At 38.6% G+C, this 17,034-nt stretch overlaps 1 protein-coding gene across 2 annotated transcripts in view; it reads right to left on the bottom strand.

The window, feature by feature from the left end:
- SLC24A2 (solute carrier family 24 member 2) overlaps positions 1-13,566 on the bottom strand; it is a 94,485-nt gene extending 80,919 nt beyond the window's left edge. For both annotated transcript variants that reach the window (XM_010226160.2, XM_010226161.2), the window contains exon 1: positions 12,507-13,566. In XM_010226160.2, coding sequence (XP_010224462.2) covers positions 12,507-13,427 — 921 coding nt within the window. In that variant the 5' untranslated portion in view covers positions 13,428-13,566. The remainder of the gene's footprint in view (positions 1-12,506) is intronic.
- Between the last annotated feature and the right edge of the window lie 3,468 nt (positions 13,567-17,034).

The following is a 17,034-nucleotide window of genomic DNA, read 5'->3' as shown; positions in this document are numbered from 1 at the left end:
AAACATCAATCTTTCTCTAATAATGTGGATTAAAAATGGATTTTAAAAATTGAGGAATCTATACATTTTTAAGAATAGATATCAGATTTCATTTGAAGTTTATTTTTCATTCCTGTAAGTAGAAACACAGATCTTTACCTAACAGTCTCAAATCCATATGTTTTCGTGGTAAATATAAATGGTACTCTATTCAGAGTATATAAGATTCAAAGTAATATTCGCAGACAGCACTCAATCTGATTTTTTTGTTCTGCATTTTATATCTATTGCAAAGAATCTATAAGAAGCCCCTCCAGGAAAGGATCAACTAAATTTAAACCATGCTCAAAATTAGAATGTTATTTTACATGTTGTTATTTAAGAAACAAGTGTATAACTTATAACATCATAAAATAATATCTACACACATAAGAAAAAGACCTTGCACATTCACTTTATGGAATACATTAATTCAAAGATACAATAACAGGAAATAACAGGATCCTCTTTACAAATTTGTTTTATGAAAACATATCTTCACCTCCCAAAGTGACATTTCTGACTGTCAATAACTCTGTGGCTTAAAAATAGGCAGTTTTGGTGGTGGTGAGTTTTGTTTGTTTGTTTATTCTAAGAGAGATTTTTTTTCCTTTTTTTTTTTTTTCTTGTCCCCCTACCTCCCCCTTCAAAACAGACACAGGAAAATACGATGAAAAAAACAGTTCCTGAGCTTTAGTGAGCATTTAGAGATTGGTCTGCTATGGGCCCACCAACAATGTAATAATTACTCCGACATCCATCAATAATCCAAAAAGCTGCCCACATGACAGAATTGAATAGGCTGCAAGGCACTGCGTGCCCTTTTCCCGCTGGAGTCCAAGGGCACCAAAAGCTGATACAGCCTGTCTTGCCTGCTCTGAGCCCAGAAGTAATTGCTTTGTTTGTTTGTTAGGGGTGATTTAATATCAGAGGAAAGCAGTTCAGTTGCCTGGAGTTATAAGATGGCACAGGGGGATCAGGGAAGAAGCAAGATCATAATTCTCTATGTCCTGTCTTTTGGCCTTAACGTCGCCTTCATCAGACTTACTTTGTATTCAGGACATAACAATAATTTAATCCCCTTTCCTTCATACACACACACACTCACAATTATAAAAAGCTGCAGGTTTACCTAGGTACCACTCTTTTTTTTTTTTTTTTTTTTGCCCCAGTGTTTTCCGGCTCCTATTTTTGAATAAAAGAAATGATGTTAAAAATAGGAAGAATTCTTAGATAAGAAATCTATTAAGATTCAATCTTTTGCAAAAATGGATGCTGCCAAGGTGACTGATGTTTCAAAAATTGTAAGTCACTAAACAAGAGCTTCCCATACAGCACCAGGTTTGCTACTCTCCACCAAGCCTCATCTCTGCCCTGTCTATCTCATTTCTGGCAGACACCACGGCTCCTGCCTTGCATCAACACCATTTTGCTGGCTGTTGTTTTTTTTGCAGACAGTAATCCAATCAGGCAAACAGAAATAAAGCTTCCTACAGCTCCCTGTAAAACGTTTTGCCAGGCTGAGAGCCACGGGTTCCTAAGAAGATTAAATGAAAGAGAGAACCACATCTAGATCCCTAAATCCAAAACTAAAGCATGAGTTTGCAATTCAGCCCATGCCTGTAAAGACTGAGCTTATTAGTGTTACTTTAAGATGGGAATATGTATTTTTTTAGTGTGTCCCTGCATGAGGTTGTGAATCAACATTTATTCCCAGTGGCCTTTAGTAGGAAATAAGAGTTGGAATGGTTTTTGGAGGCTAGCTATATATACATTGCAAAACCAGCATCTTTAAGGAATTGCTTGTAAGCAGGAAACAGAGAGAGAATGCTCTCCAAATAATTCAATAAATTATTTAAAGAATGAAAACGCTTGCTGCAATTAGTGATATATTTGCAAATGATTACTGAATATGTCTGTCTGCTTTTGTTCTCCTCCTGCATACCTTGAAGAGTTTTATACTTCATGGGTAGATACTCTAAGTGAAGAAAGAAATATTTTAAATTGACATTCCAACTTTCTGTAGTTGCTTACTGCATCTACAAGCTCTGGTGTCTATAATTCCAGCTGTTGGCATTTTTTCTGCACAAAAAATAGTGGGCTTTTCTCCGCTGAAAATGTCACACAGTGAAGAACAGTGCCTGGGCAATTCCTCTGCAATAATCAAGATTTCCTCACTGGAAAGAAAATAGAGATTATTCCTCTCCACTGATGTGAATTTTTATCCCTATAGAGACATAAGATAACAAGAATTATTAATACGATGTATTAAAGTATAACATGTCAGAAGCTCAGTACATCATATTCTCTGTTTCAAGTCAAAGTGATTTGACCTTTGGATGGAGCCCAAAATTTGAAGAGAAAACACAGAAATATTTCTCTCTCTAGGCATAAGAACACTTAAGAAAAAAAAATGAAGAGAAATATGCTCCCCCAAAATAAAATGGTAAATGTTTGAGAAAGTCTCACAGAAATGGATTACTGATCAGAGTAAGGGTGAAATAAGGAAGAGTCAACATTACTATCCTATGGATCTGCAATGTATTGCATGGGCCTCTTCCATGGTCTTTTCAGGTAAGGGTGGGTGTATGGATGTGCCCACAAACATACGTAAATGGTAGATAGTCCCAGGTCACTCTGATGATGCAACAAATAAAATTTTATAAAATCACTTCATCATAAAGCACACAGTAGTATCTGGAGAGAAAGCAAGTAACCATTTTATCTGAGAAATGGAGCACTAAAAAACAAAGTAAAAATCCTCTGAAATTTACTCAGTGATTATTCTCTGACCAAATTCTACAGGAATCCTGTACCATTCATATAAGTGAGAGGACATTTAAGTTTTGTGTTTTGAATCTGTGACTTACAGAGAAACCAGCCATGCCGTGCCTGTTCCAGGGGTGCGTATGCATCAAAAAAAATCACTATAAATTGAACAGCTCAACCATTTTCTAGGAACATTCTAAATAAAGACAAGTATAGTAAATGGATATAATATATATTAAGAAAAAGGAGAAAAGGAGGAATATTTAAATAACAATAAAATACATAGACATGTAAATTAGATATTAGACAACATGATAATTTCAAGTTATTTTGGATGATTGCTTTAGTAATGAGTAACTTGACCATATGAATTATTTCTAGCCTTTTTTCTCCCTGCCATTGGACACAGAGATTTCTGGACTTCATAAATTTGTGGGAGCTTTAACTAAATGATAACTTGGTGATTGTGAAAGAGCTATTCTGATATAAATTAGAAGGGATTTGACTTGCAATTTGACAATCTGATAAAAGCTCACACCATTAATAAAACAACAAAATTAACATTTGTTTAAGCCTCAAAAAAGCATGCTGAAAAATCTCACAAAGTTCAGCTCTCTCCCAGGCCCTCCCTCAGGCCAAAGCCCCTGGATCTTCCCTGAGGCCCTCAAGGTCAGCAGACACGGGCCCTGACAGCGGACGTGCCTTTTGCTTAGGGCACTACATCCGCCGGAGCGGCTTTTATAGCAATGTGAGAGGGTGAAAAGTTAACACTACCTGGTTATGCAATGAATGTCACGGGTAATACCATTTACTTTGGACAAGACTCACAGTAGTAAGCAGTTAAGAGGTGATAAAGCAGGATTAAATCCTAAGCAAAATTTCTGATTAATTTGTCAGGGGGGCAGCAGCGCAAATTCGCCATTATCATCATTCTTTCTCCAACAAAAAATAGTTTTGTACTAATATATTTTTTCCCTCAAGCATTTCACTGGGCTGTTAACACTATTACACATATGCATTTAAGTCTATTGTTGCACACTTCAATTTTAAAAAGTCATCCAAGATCACTGATATTTATGGCAATTTCGTAAACTAATACATCTTTAATGAGACAAAGGTAGTAGAAAAGGAATACTGCAAAATGTAGTAACTGAGAAGCAATTATTTTTTAACTGTTCTGATCATATTGTCTCCCAGAGGAACAGTAAACTATCTGTAAGTGGTCCACGGCAGATTCAGGCAGCTAGGGGTTGCTAGCTAAATAAAACTGCTTTGGAAGCAACGACAGCTCTGAACCCTCCACCTTCTGCAGAAACAAACACAGTCACAACTGAAAACTCTCATTGCCCTTTCCAGACATAGAGTTTAACTCTACTGCCAATAAGGCAATGACTATTTTTCAAAAGTTTTGTTTTTTTCATTTTCTATTTTTGGAGAGGAACACACGAAAGACAATACACCGCTTCAGCCACACAAGTGTAGTTCCCCAAAGCAACAGAGATTGCCTGCAAAATAAGGCAATATGTGGTAATACACTACCATCCTTCTCCTGTCAAATGGAATTGGTTTGGGAGCTGTACCTCCTAACGGTGTTCTGACTTAGGATTTTCAGTGTGTCTGGGATATTGTGACCTGCACATAACAATACAAGAATTCAACATGCAAAACCCAAACTGCTCTTTTCATCTATTTTCACAAAATTATAGTGTTCTATATACTGAAACTTCCTAGGAGCATATAGTAAAATAAATAATTTTCTTAAATTGTCCCCTGAATACTAGTGTAGAATAAATAACCAGCATCTCAATGACAGCTTGGATGATTGGCAAAAAGCAGGCAGTATGCTATGTAGAAGGGTAAGCATGTATCAGTATACATAAAATTATACATACTGAATCACTTCCCAGGAACTTTGTGTGACATTTATCTTCTTCCATTATGAATCACAGAGAGCAGGAATGCTGATTTCATTCTGATGCTTAAGCACCTAGTGTCATGGCTGCCTGATTTTGACCTCAGTTCTTTGATAACAAAACTAATAATAATTCAGGTTATTTGTGACTGTGCTAAAACGGAAAAATGTGCAGTTGAGAGCATTTTATAACAGGGATTTATCACCAACAGATCAAATTATCAGAGCTTTGGAACTTGTATCCTTTTACACTTAGGTGTTTACTCTGCCCTGAAAAAGCATGACTTTTAGAGATGTACTTAACGAAGAGTTTCTTTTTGAAACTGCAAAGACAGGCACCCTTTTGTGAAGATCAGCTTCATCTCATCTGATGATGCACAGCAAATCATCTGTGCTCTAAAATTCATTAAAATTATCAGCTTTTGCCATAACTTTCCACTGTAGGCTGAGAGACTGCCAGTTCCAATAAAGAATTGGAATCTCTCATCTGTGGCAATAGCACACTTAACTGCTGCAAAGATTAATGGATGTGGATATTAAGTTAACAATGAAGAGCAATATTTAAGAAAGCTCTGTCTCAAACACATAGAAACAAGGTTTACCTGAGTTAAGGAAGCCTCACTAGCTCTACAGAACTAGCTCTACACTAGCTCTACAGCTCACTAGTGCACAGTATGCAAAAAACAGCAGATGACTATGGAGAAAATAAGAAGTCCTACTGTTTATACTGATGTATAAATCCACAGTTAATCCACAGTTAATCCACAGTTAATCAATTGTTTAGATAGTACAGATATCACTATTTCTTCATCTATCAATACTACACTGTCCCATTTATAATGTACCTCATGTATAAAAGGCTCTTATTATTCACTCATCTCACATTGACCCTTCTCAGCAACAAATGTTCAGATTTTCCTTGGTTCTGTATGTCCTTGCTTTTGCTGACTAAAATCAGATTCTGAATTTTTTGAAGGCAGCATGAAAAACTATTTTAATTTTGAAATACTGGCACTCTATTGATCTGCATTAACAACAAGCACAACCTGTATTTGTATATTAGTCTGTCAGTACCTAAGGATTGCTATATCATGTTCACAAGAAATTCACAAGTTCAATCTGAAAATGACAGAGAACAGGAACCCATACTGTCCATTTCATGTTTAAAGAAAACTTTCCACACAAGAGAGTCCCAATTCCTATGTTTTTTTAAAAAAATCTGTCTTTCAATGAACATCAAACAAATGTGAAAATAGATGTCACTGCTAAACAAACCTTAGGTCATTATGCTTTTCTACTGTTACAATGCTCTCTTCCACGTTATACTGTTAACTGTGTGTGTGTATACATACATACATACATATATATATACATACATATATATATATTCCACAGTTAAAAAAGCAAAATGCTTCATTTCTCAGTGGAATGCTATTTACAGCTAATAAAAGATGGCAAAAGTACAGATTATTACAGGGACAGAAGCACTTCATAAAACCCCGTATTTTGGCATCTGGCCTTCATGATGCAGTGTAGGCTGCCGAGGGATGGCCAGGACCACCCTGAAGTCAGCAGTGTCCTACACCTCCGCCCCGCAGTGCCCTCAGCGCCAAACACTGCCCCAGCGCACCCCTCTCTACCCACATCCCACACTTGCACTTGCACCCTCCCTTTAAAAGGAGTGGGAGAGATCGATAGTGTCTGTCAAAACATGGTCAGAAGATGTAGGGAAGTCACCTATGATTTGCCCCAACACCTTCATTTTCTTGTACACAGACCCCCTACATTTGCTACTCACTTAAATCACACCCTGCTCCTTGTATACTAGTTTTACCAGAAGAAGACGAGGTTAAGGAAGCCTCTGGGTTTTGTTAAATCTTAGGAAGGTAAGCTTGGAAAACTCACCCAAGTGGCATTAAAATGCCCCCAGTTGGTGGGTGAAGTGGACAAGAGACACCATACTGATCTACCTGAAGTCTGTGATTTCTGAGCATATCTGGGAGCAAAACCTGAACTTTTCTGCTAAAAATCAAAGCTCCTTCTGGATTTAAGTTATCTGTAGGCAGGCACACTATGAGTTTAGGAATTCTGACTTTGGGACTGAAATTCTATCCTCTGTAAATCCTGCATCATAATGCAGATCTAGACCAAAGTAACCAAGACTAAGATAACCAAAAAAGAAAGAGCTTATAAATTTTCCAGAGTTGAGACTCTGGACAAACCTATTCTTGCTATTTTGTACAGCACAATGTTTTCATAATGGAGTTTTTCTGTCTTGTTTGCAGAATGATATAATACATCATGCTGAATAGCACTTGCCAACACACCTGCCATTGTGTGGCAAGTAGAAAGTATTACTTGACCTCCTTTTAGTTACATATTCTTTAGAAAAACAAAACCAACCCCTTCAAAGCACACTGATGGATATTTGTCCCTTTGCTGTTAATTAAGAGTGCAGAACATCAGTCTTCCTTTCCGCGGCATAATTAGCAAAGGTTATCTAATCAGTTTTAGTGGAGGCCCATGATTCGAGAGCATTTGATCTGTGCTGTGTTTCTATGCTGTCACTTTCTGCTCCATACCCAGCCACGTACACCTGGAATCTCTAGTGCTGAAAATTATTAATTCCTTCTTTGTTATCAGTAAGTTACAAAATGATGCTAAAATAAACTTGGAATAAATCTGTACTAATGTTTGCTATATATAGTATTAACTGTACTAATGGTTGCTATATAAAGCATCAATCTTCAGGTATGTCAGTAATAATCCCAAATTGCATCAAAAATGCTATATGCTAAACATCAATTGAGTAGCATCATACATTATGGCCTGTTACGGCTACTGGAGCAACATTAAGTTATTATAGAAGTACCTTAGAAGGTTTCAAGATAACATAAGCAAATAATAGAAAACCTGTTTTTTAATCTAAATAAAACTTGGTGCAAGAACCGCAATGAGGCAAATGCTCCAAACACATACATATATTAACTCAGCTTTCTTTCCTGCATTGGCATGTGAGATCCCAAGTCCTTAAGGCTCTGTATTCACACACCTCTGCTTGCCCAAGTCAGCCAACCATATAACATCTGTAGAATAAAACCTTGATGTTGCTATGAACTACAAATCAATGTTGCAGAAAATCTTTCAAGAGAACAAAGGCTATATTAATAGAGTTACAACTGCTGGGTCCAACACTGAAAAACTTTGAAAAAATGGTTCAGGTAGTCAAAACAAAAAACCTCAGACCTTCTGTATGCGTACAAGGAACTTGTCTTTTTTCTTTAAACAAATACATATTAGCTCAGACTTTGTGCTCATGTGTCCTTTCTCCACTTCTGTGCTTTGCTAAAAAGTCTGAAAGCAGAGAATTACCTACAGTAATATAATATAGTAATACAAAACTAGTTAACTTGCCTTCCTTTAAAATGCAAATACTGCTATTAACTGCAATGTGGCAACACTTTAGACCGGTACAGGTCTTAACGTATCACAAAGAAGCTATTAGGGTTTGCTGAGACAAGAAAGCTGGCAATAAAATAATGTGGAACTATGTTTTCTTGGTAAAAATAGTTCATTTTTCAAAGACAACTCCCTATAAATGTAGAAAAACTGTAACTGGCTTGTATATACCATCAACTATTTATCTAAAATGGTACTCTCATTGAAACAGATGTCATTGCTCAATATCCTTATCCCACCCACATTCTGTTCTCTTAGTTGTCAAACAGAACTGTTTCAAGTTATTTACGAAGTGTTCATATTCAAGTCTTTCCACAATAATCTTCATGATGCCCTGAAGAATAAAGCAGTATTTAAAAAACGAAATGCATTTTTTCTCATGATGCTCTCTCATGATCTGTCATATTATTCAAAGTACCTTACGGATAGAAACTATCAAGAGGAGATTGAAATCTTTGCAAAGGTCAAAGTAATCCTTTAATTAACAACCTTTCTACCTCGGTTACTTCCATTTTCTTCTCCATTTCCCTTATACTTAGTTTCAACCTTCACTTTTTAAATGCCTTCAATCAACTGAGGGGTGCATGGAATTACCACCAAGGGCGAGTCTTCTTGCTTTTCATTCCACAAATTTACCAGTTCTTGTGAAGGAGAACTATACCAGCTCCGAAAGTCCTACCACATAGAATATTTAGGATTAAAAAGGACTTCTGGAGATACTGATTTCGGCCATTGTAGGACCAACTTAAGTCAGTCAGCTGGGCTCAGCATCACTTCTTGGCATCAATCTTAGTCTTCTTACACTGCCCTCCATGGCCAGATTGCCCCATTGGTTCCTCAAGCTGCTGTACTTCTCCTTTTGCATTTTCTTCCTGCCTTTTCACAAGGCCTTATACTTTCATCCTTCCTTTTTCCACCCTTGCTCATGATCGTCTCTGGAGTTCAGCAGCTGCCTGCCGTATGACCAACATCATCCACAATTACAACGTGACTTTGCCAGCATATCTGATACAGAAGGACCACATTGTCTCTAGATACATGCAGCTCATAGTTTGTTCTCATCGGGATCATCAAAGTTAGAGTACCAATTTTAACAACCTCTACTCTTTAAGAATTCACACAGTTTTTGCTGAAAAGCAGGAACAGAGTGAAATTCATACCAAACACTCTGTCTGGATTTGCACACATATGTACAGACAGCTAGCACACTTAAGAAAATAAAATCTGAAGAGGTTATCTTAAATTTGAATATTAATGGCTTTACAGCATGAAAAACCTTCACTTCTTGAATCTGCTGGTCAATGGAAGGAATCTAGAAGAGACCTGGAGACATGTATTTATTCTATCTAGTTAATAAATACCTACAGAGTAGGTATTCAAACGATAATTAAGCAGACAAATCATTCAATATGTAAGACTTTTTTTACACAGGAGATACTGTCCTTCTAAAGAATGCAATACTTCTTGCATACCTTTATTGAAGAACACTGATAATCAAAGTACTGACATTAACATAAAACACATTTTAGTATCTCAAAGCTTTTTCATCGGATTAGATTTTTCACTCTTTGATGCCTGATTGCTAAGCCACCTAACCCTTCAACCCTCCAGCTTTATGATGCCTTATTTAGACTTCTCAACTTTGTTGAGCTGCTTTCAGATTACAACAGAGAGTCTTAAAGATAAATACCACAGGCAGGTTTTCTAGCAGATCACTTGCCAGTTTAGTAAGAGTAGAATAAATAGTGCATGTGTAGATGCAGTGCTGGCAGAAACAAAAAACAGAAACTTCTAGGCATTCTTGAAATAACGTTCTTTGAAATTACTCTAAACTACAGATTCCAGAAAGCTACTTAAGCATTTTCTGTCTAATGGAAAGAAATATACATTTTGCCATTCAAATAATAACAAATTTTGCATTTGATATAATAATTTCCTCATACACATTTGTATTTTGACATCATAGAACATTCTTGGTGGCTGGAAGCAATCCAAGTTTATAAGCGTTGAAGAAATGAAGGTAGAGTTGGAGTATCTGCTACCAAAAGTCATGCCTATTACTTCTGCAGTACTTTAAATCCTTACTGATTAGGGATTAAGCATCCATGTGCACTATTTTCACTACCAGGCAGCAAATCCCAGACTACAAAAATATTTTATTTTTGCTTTAGGATGAAACTTATAAGGTGAACATCCACTGCTGTCAAACCTCAGGATGCCTGTCATGGCTTTTTTATTTAAAAAGCAATAAAAACAAAATATCTAGGATTAGACAAATGGTAAGTAAATGAATACAGATCTTCAGTGTGATTCTCTCAAAAATCATTTATGATACCCTTGCTCTTAGAAAATGAGTTCATGCTGTTAAATGCTCTTGAAGTGAATGCAAAAGGAATTCATAATGAATAATTATTTCAAAGTGCTACAGTCAAAATTCTTTGACAGCAAGGATCATTAGAGAAAATATGAGAGTAGGTACTTCAGAAGCTATTTTTCACCAAGATGTAGCAAACACCACTTTGTTAAATTTTAACTAAATTAGAGGATCTCTTTCATCTTCCTTTACCTCTCAGTGAGTTTATCATTCTCACACAATTAACATTGTGTCAGTTCCTGAAAATATATCCACGAAATATGGGATGCAGGACTTGAGTAGAGCAGGGGTATTTGTTTCTTTTTACCAAATGTAACCATTCTTCAAAAAGTAATATGATGTTCAGAATAGAAAAAAAAATGTATCAAACAATAAATGGATGAGCTCTCCAAACTACAAATATTTAAAATTAAAGCTATCCAGAGTTTTTTTAAACATTGCCAATGTGAAATGTGGCCTGCAAATTTTTTATTTTTCTGTTGATCTAGCTGAAAATAATTTATAGATGATTAAGTGATAGAGGATGAATAGATTATGGTTGCCTCAGATTCTATCTCTTCTTATATTACACACTTAATATTAACTGAAAATGCATTGTGAAATAATGCATTAGCAAGAAACAGAAAAATTAATGGAAGTAAAAAAAAAAAAGACTCCTTCAATACTTCAATACTTTGTTGCTCTTTATCCTTCTTTTTGTTCGCTTTTGAAATGAAGTATATGCATGTTGAAAGAGACAAAGATGAGAATTTTGGAATTTTGGAAAAGAATGGAAACAAAAAGCAGTTTTAAACTTGGGTAAAAAGTAAAAAACAACAAAAAAGCACTAAGGTTTTCTGTTTTTGTTTCAATGGACTTTTTGTGGTTCCGACAAAATATGGAAATATGAGTATCTCTCTTAGAAGTTCTGCCTGTGGGCAGAATCATCAGTATTCTGCCAGTCGTAGGAATGCAACCTTTCTATACAGTTACAGGTAATTGGTCTCTCTTTCCCTCTGTTTGCATGTCTATACATTTAGACCAATACATCCTTTCCCTCCTTTTCCTCTGATAAGTGCTACAGAAATAAACACAACACAACACATTCACTGAATAATATAACCTTACCTCATGAATAAGCTGATTGTCATATAAAACTAGACACTTCAATTTCAGGATTAAACATTCACTTAACACACTGCCTACATCCATATGTATTTATGGCTTCAATCTCAAAAATATTTTAAATATATACTTCTCTACAAAGTGATCTATTTAAGAGAGATAGTTATAACTAAGACCCACGAAACACTTCTATGCATAATTCTCTTCCCTACTCATGACCAGGTATGAAGACAAAAAAAATTGCTCCAATGCAAAGTACTCTGCAAGAAAGACAATCACAATCACACTTAAATTGGCAGCATTTTGCCATTATTGTCACTGCTTCTCCAGAGATATATTCTCATGTAATTGTTATTAGTTGCAACAGGGAATAAGTATTGTATAATCAAAATCAAAAGATGAAACACATAAAAGTAAGATTATATCGTTTTCTAAGTGTTTTTACTTTTGTTTTAGGAAGTAAAAGGCATTAAAAGTTGCGTTTTGTCAAGAAAAAAAAAGATGCCCCACAGTTATTGCATAATCTCCACATAAACTGAAAAAAGAAATAATTTTATTTCAGGCCTTACTGATGTGGGAAAGTGCTGAACAGTGAAGACTCGGGTGTTTTTGTGTGCATTGTTCTCATTGGTGTTCTTGTGATTAGGATTGTTCTGGAGTTAAAAGCTATTGATTTCCTAGAAAGCTGTCTCATGCTTTTTCTTTTTTCAGTTCTGTTTGACTGATTAAACAACAACAACAGAAAAACCTTTTAGCAAAGCATCAAACATGCTATATGGCTTATTGTACTGTATCAGGGCTCTCATGATAAAAGGGGACTCAGAATTTGCAAGAGCAGTAATATACAAATCTCATTAAATATTGACCAACCTTTCCTTCAGAGTCTGCTGCTGTTACCTTCTCAACCTTGTTCCTATTCAAAAATCTTTTCACCCATTCTTCTACTTGCACATTGAACTTCATGAAAGTCACATAGCAAAAATACGCTGTCAGTAGCGCTAAGCTTTCCCACCACATAATTAAGTTATCCAGAAAGAAGATGATTAGCAAGATCAAGTCAATGATGTAGAAGGACACATCTCGAAAGAGTGGCCACCAGGTGAGGTTTAGGATCTCTCTAGAAAACAGAGCGCACATTCCAATAACAAATAGGATATTGAACACGGCAGACCCCACTATTGTCCCAATGCCGACATTACTGTGGGATATAAATACTCCAATCAAAGAAGTGAAGAGCTCAGGGGCCGAGCCACCAGCAGCCATGAAGGTTGCCCCAGCCACATCATCAGATATGGCCAGTTTTTCAGTGATGACAGTCAAGGAAGGAACGAAGAACTCATCGCAGACTATGGCTAAGGCTATGAACATGTAGATCATCCCAATGACATGGAGGATGACTGCTCCCCTTCTTCTTTCCTCCAGAGAGAAAAGGTCCTCTGGGTATTCTCCCTTGGCGTGATCTTCTGTGGCGTTGCTGTCCTCAGCTTTGTAACTCATAGTGACAAGTGTGTCTGGGGTGCTGCCTCCACTCAGTTCTGTGAAATCCAAGAGAGTTCTTTGGTGCCCATGCGCTAGCCGTTGGCTATCGAGGCTGCTGGCCGGCTCTGTGCTATGTGACTCGGTCTTGAAAAAGGCACTAATTGAAAGAGAGAAAGTACTAATGGCCATTATACTCACAAGAAGCCCTATTATTCGTATCAGTCTTAGTTTTTTCCTAACATTCTGGTTCTGTCTGCAAGCAAAAAGGGGTTCCTCTAAGACACTCGCAACAGTCTTTTTATAAAGAGCCATTTTTTATTTTGTGTGAGAGGCAGAGAGAGTCAGATGGATTGTTTCTTCATATTTTTCTCCTGCTCCAATGCTAACTGTGCTTTGAGAGGTCTTCCAGAATTAAGTAGTTTTATTCTTCATAGAAATTGTTCTCTTCATTCATGCCTAAAGCACAAACAGGTGTTATTAATATTAGTGCAATAGCACATGATTAGAAGCATATAAAGAAGTACTCAACTGGGTTAAATTTATAATTTAAAGTAGAATATTGCTGACTGTAACATAATACCCCACCACAACCTATCAGACACAGTAACAATGCATTTGCAATGCAGTAATTGTACAACAGAATTCAACAGAAATTCTATGGATAAAAAACTATCAATATTCAGATCATTTTACATCTTTCAGAAGCCATTGCTCGGCATTAGGTCTCAGGTGCTGACAAATAATCCTAGCGGAAGGTAAACTGTCCCCAAATGTTTTGCAAACATGAATAAACTACTATTTTAATAGATAGACCGAGGATTCTTAGTAGCAGTAATTACTTCTCACCACGATCATGTAATGCCCAATACCTAAATGTAAGAGTAGTAATGTATGTAAAAGCAATTTAATTACTAACAAGCATCTTGTCAGACTTTTATGCAACTGAGACAATACTAACAGAAATGTTACGAGTACGCGTGCACAGAGCAACAAGCATCTAAGTGTAGGTAAAATTAGGACCTCTCCCATCCACAGCTTCTTTATTTCTTCTACAAAATCTACTGAAGTTAACAGAAAGAATATCAAGTTTGCTTCTGCTCAGACCTAAAACTAGCTAAGACAATATTTTCATTCGATTCCTCTTCTGATTTGATTTATGTTAACACATTCAGCTATCAATGCAGCAGTTGTAAAGAATATTTATGTGATGAGGACATTTTCAAAGTGCCAATCCTACAAACCATTAGGAAAGTACACTAAATTTACACAAGAGTTAATCCTGAAACAAATACGGCTATAAGAGGACAAACTACGGGAAGAACAACTCTTGCACGCCAGAGTGGCAATGTTGTGACAACGCCACTTTTATAGCAGGAAAAACAGATGTATTATAGCAAGTGCTTTTATATACTGAAAAATATAAGTAATGTAGAAATTAGTGTATATGCATGCATAGCAAGTTGCATCTTACATGATACAAAATATAAAATAATTTCTAAACAACATGATTACTGTCTACTACTTTTAGTAGACGTTTGTAGTAATGACTGAATACAGAAGACTACAAACCTATAAGAAAAACGCTAATCTCTAAATTCTCAAACACCGAACAATAGCCATTGCCCGCAGCTATTTGCGCAAAAGTTACTAAGACATGCTCAGTTTTTCCCCCCCTGCTACCGACAGCTCCCATGCTAAAACGCCACTGAGACACTCTCCATCCGCAGGGATCCAGCAGCACAGCGGAGATATTTTATTCCTCACCTTGGATTTACCGGGCTGCCATAAAAGCAATGAGCACCGCGGATAAGGGGACAGCTCCATCGCGTCCGCGACGGGCGCCGTGGGGACCGCGGGGGCCCATCACCCCACACCGAGGTGGGTCAGCAAGGGGCGATGCCCCGCGGGCCGCCCCGCTCCCGCAGCTCGCGCAGCGCCGCGCAGCGCCCTCCCTCCGCGCGCACCCCGCGCACCCCGCGCACCGCGCACCCCGTCTCCCCGCGCCGCGCCGCCGCAGGGGCGCCCGCAGCCTCTCCGAAACTCAGCCCAAGTTCGCCCCGCACCAAGTTTCCTGCCCTCCGCGGCAGCCGCGGCGGCTCCGCACCCACCCGGCTCCAGGCGCGGCTCCCGCAGGCGCGGCCGCCGCCGGCAGCCCGGTTTGCTCCGCGGGGAGGGGCGCAGCGCAGAGCCCTCCTCCTGCCCGGCCTCCCATTCCCGCCCCGCTTCCCGCCCCGGCTCCCTCCCTGCGCGCCCGCCGGCGCCCCGCGGCGCGCGGAGACCCTCGTGGGACCGCGGGGCGAAGGAGGAGTGATTGCAAAAATGAGGAGATCTTTCATTAGAACGCTCTGCGTTCTTAATATTTTCTGGAGGAGGAATGAGGGAGATGGTCATTTCCGTGTGGTTTTGATTTTTAAATAAGACCGAGCAGCTGCTGGAAGTTCCTAAGTTTTTTTTCGCACATTGACAGAAATGCCTTCAAATTGCTTTTCAAAAGTGGCACAAAGAATGATAAGGATGGACTGAACATTTTAAGAACTGGAGGAAGATCACATCTGGAACTAGACCTTTATCGTTTGGCTTCCACCTTTCAACACAGATGTTCTCCCCTTCCATCTTTTGAATATACTACATGACATCACATGAAAAAGTAATGATTATCTACATGGGCATGTGTGGGACTTGGCTCTGCCATTTTTTGTTTTAATGTCTCAGAAAATCAATTGCTATCTTCATCTGTGGGCTGAGACCCAAGGGGAGAAGCCTCCCTATGACCCACCGAAAGGTTGCACCTCTACCCTGGTACTGGAGCACCCTTGCAAAGGGGGTTGGTGCCCACCGACCACGTCAGAATGATGCAGCAGCATTGTTGCCATGAAGGACCACCACAGAGGACCCTGTGTGTGTGCACCGACCACTGACTGCTGAGGATCAACAGCGAGGGACCCTCGGGACCCCGCGGGATCCGGGCTGGTGACCACTACTCATTTCCTCATTTCTGCTTTTCTCACTCTTTTCTCTTTCTGTTTCCCCTTTCTTTCTCGTTCCTTATGCCAGGTCGTTACCCTCAGGAGTTGTGACCAATAAAAAGTGCAGGTTTGGCTGACCATTACTGTGCCTTGATTGTGCTTTGTCCAAACTCACGAATCTCGGATCTGTTCCCTTTTATCAGCCAGGGACGGGGTACTCTATCCGCAGGCGTGTAGAGCACACCATCGAAACAATAAATGGGCTCCAAGTGAGGCCGACTGCATTGTGTAAACTCTGGGTTGCTGCTGAGGGCCGAGGGCCAGGTGACCATTGAAACTCTGTGTTAAACGACAGGTGGGCTCCATGTGGGGCTGACCACATTGCCTTAACAAAAACTGATTTGGAACCTGACAGCTTGGGTCATGTAGTCTGTTTGTATCTCCACATCGGCCATATGCAGCGCTTCAAATTCCATTGCAGGTTGAATAGATGCTGGCAACTATTGGTCTTTCTGGCTGCCTTGGAGTTGACTGGAAGCCCTACCAGCTATGACACACCAAAAACAGGTGTAACTGAACAGATAGGCATCTTAGAGGTGACATGGGCGTGCAAGAAGTTCGCAAGGTATTCCACACATGTCAATAATTTTCCATCTAGAGTAAGGGCTGACTCACACACTTTGAAATGCCCTTCAGTGACAGAACTTGCACAGGTGATGTATATTTATTTCACATTACACATTGAGAGTTTCTAATTAGCGTGTGACAGCTGATTGGAGATTCCTGCTGATTGTCCAGATTTGTGTAATTCAAGCTCAGGATGACGGTAAAACACATGTAGAGAGTGCTTTAACCATCCATCTAGAACCACCTAATACTTAAGAATTAATTAGTATAGATTTATAGTCTGTATCACATATGTAGGACATAAATGAAACAGCTACATCTCAAGT

Source organism: Tinamus guttatus, unplaced genomic scaffold (assembly GCF_059628265.1).
Source record: "Tinamus guttatus ecotype Peru unplaced genomic scaffold, ASM5962826v1 Tinamus_guttatus_pri_ptg001022l, whole genome shotgun sequence".
In the NCBI taxonomy this organism is placed as follows: Eukaryota; Metazoa; Chordata; class Aves; order Tinamiformes; family Tinamidae; genus Tinamus; species Tinamus guttatus.
Note: the sequence above shows the minus strand (reverse complement) of the source record. Positions and strands in the feature narration are given on the sequence as shown.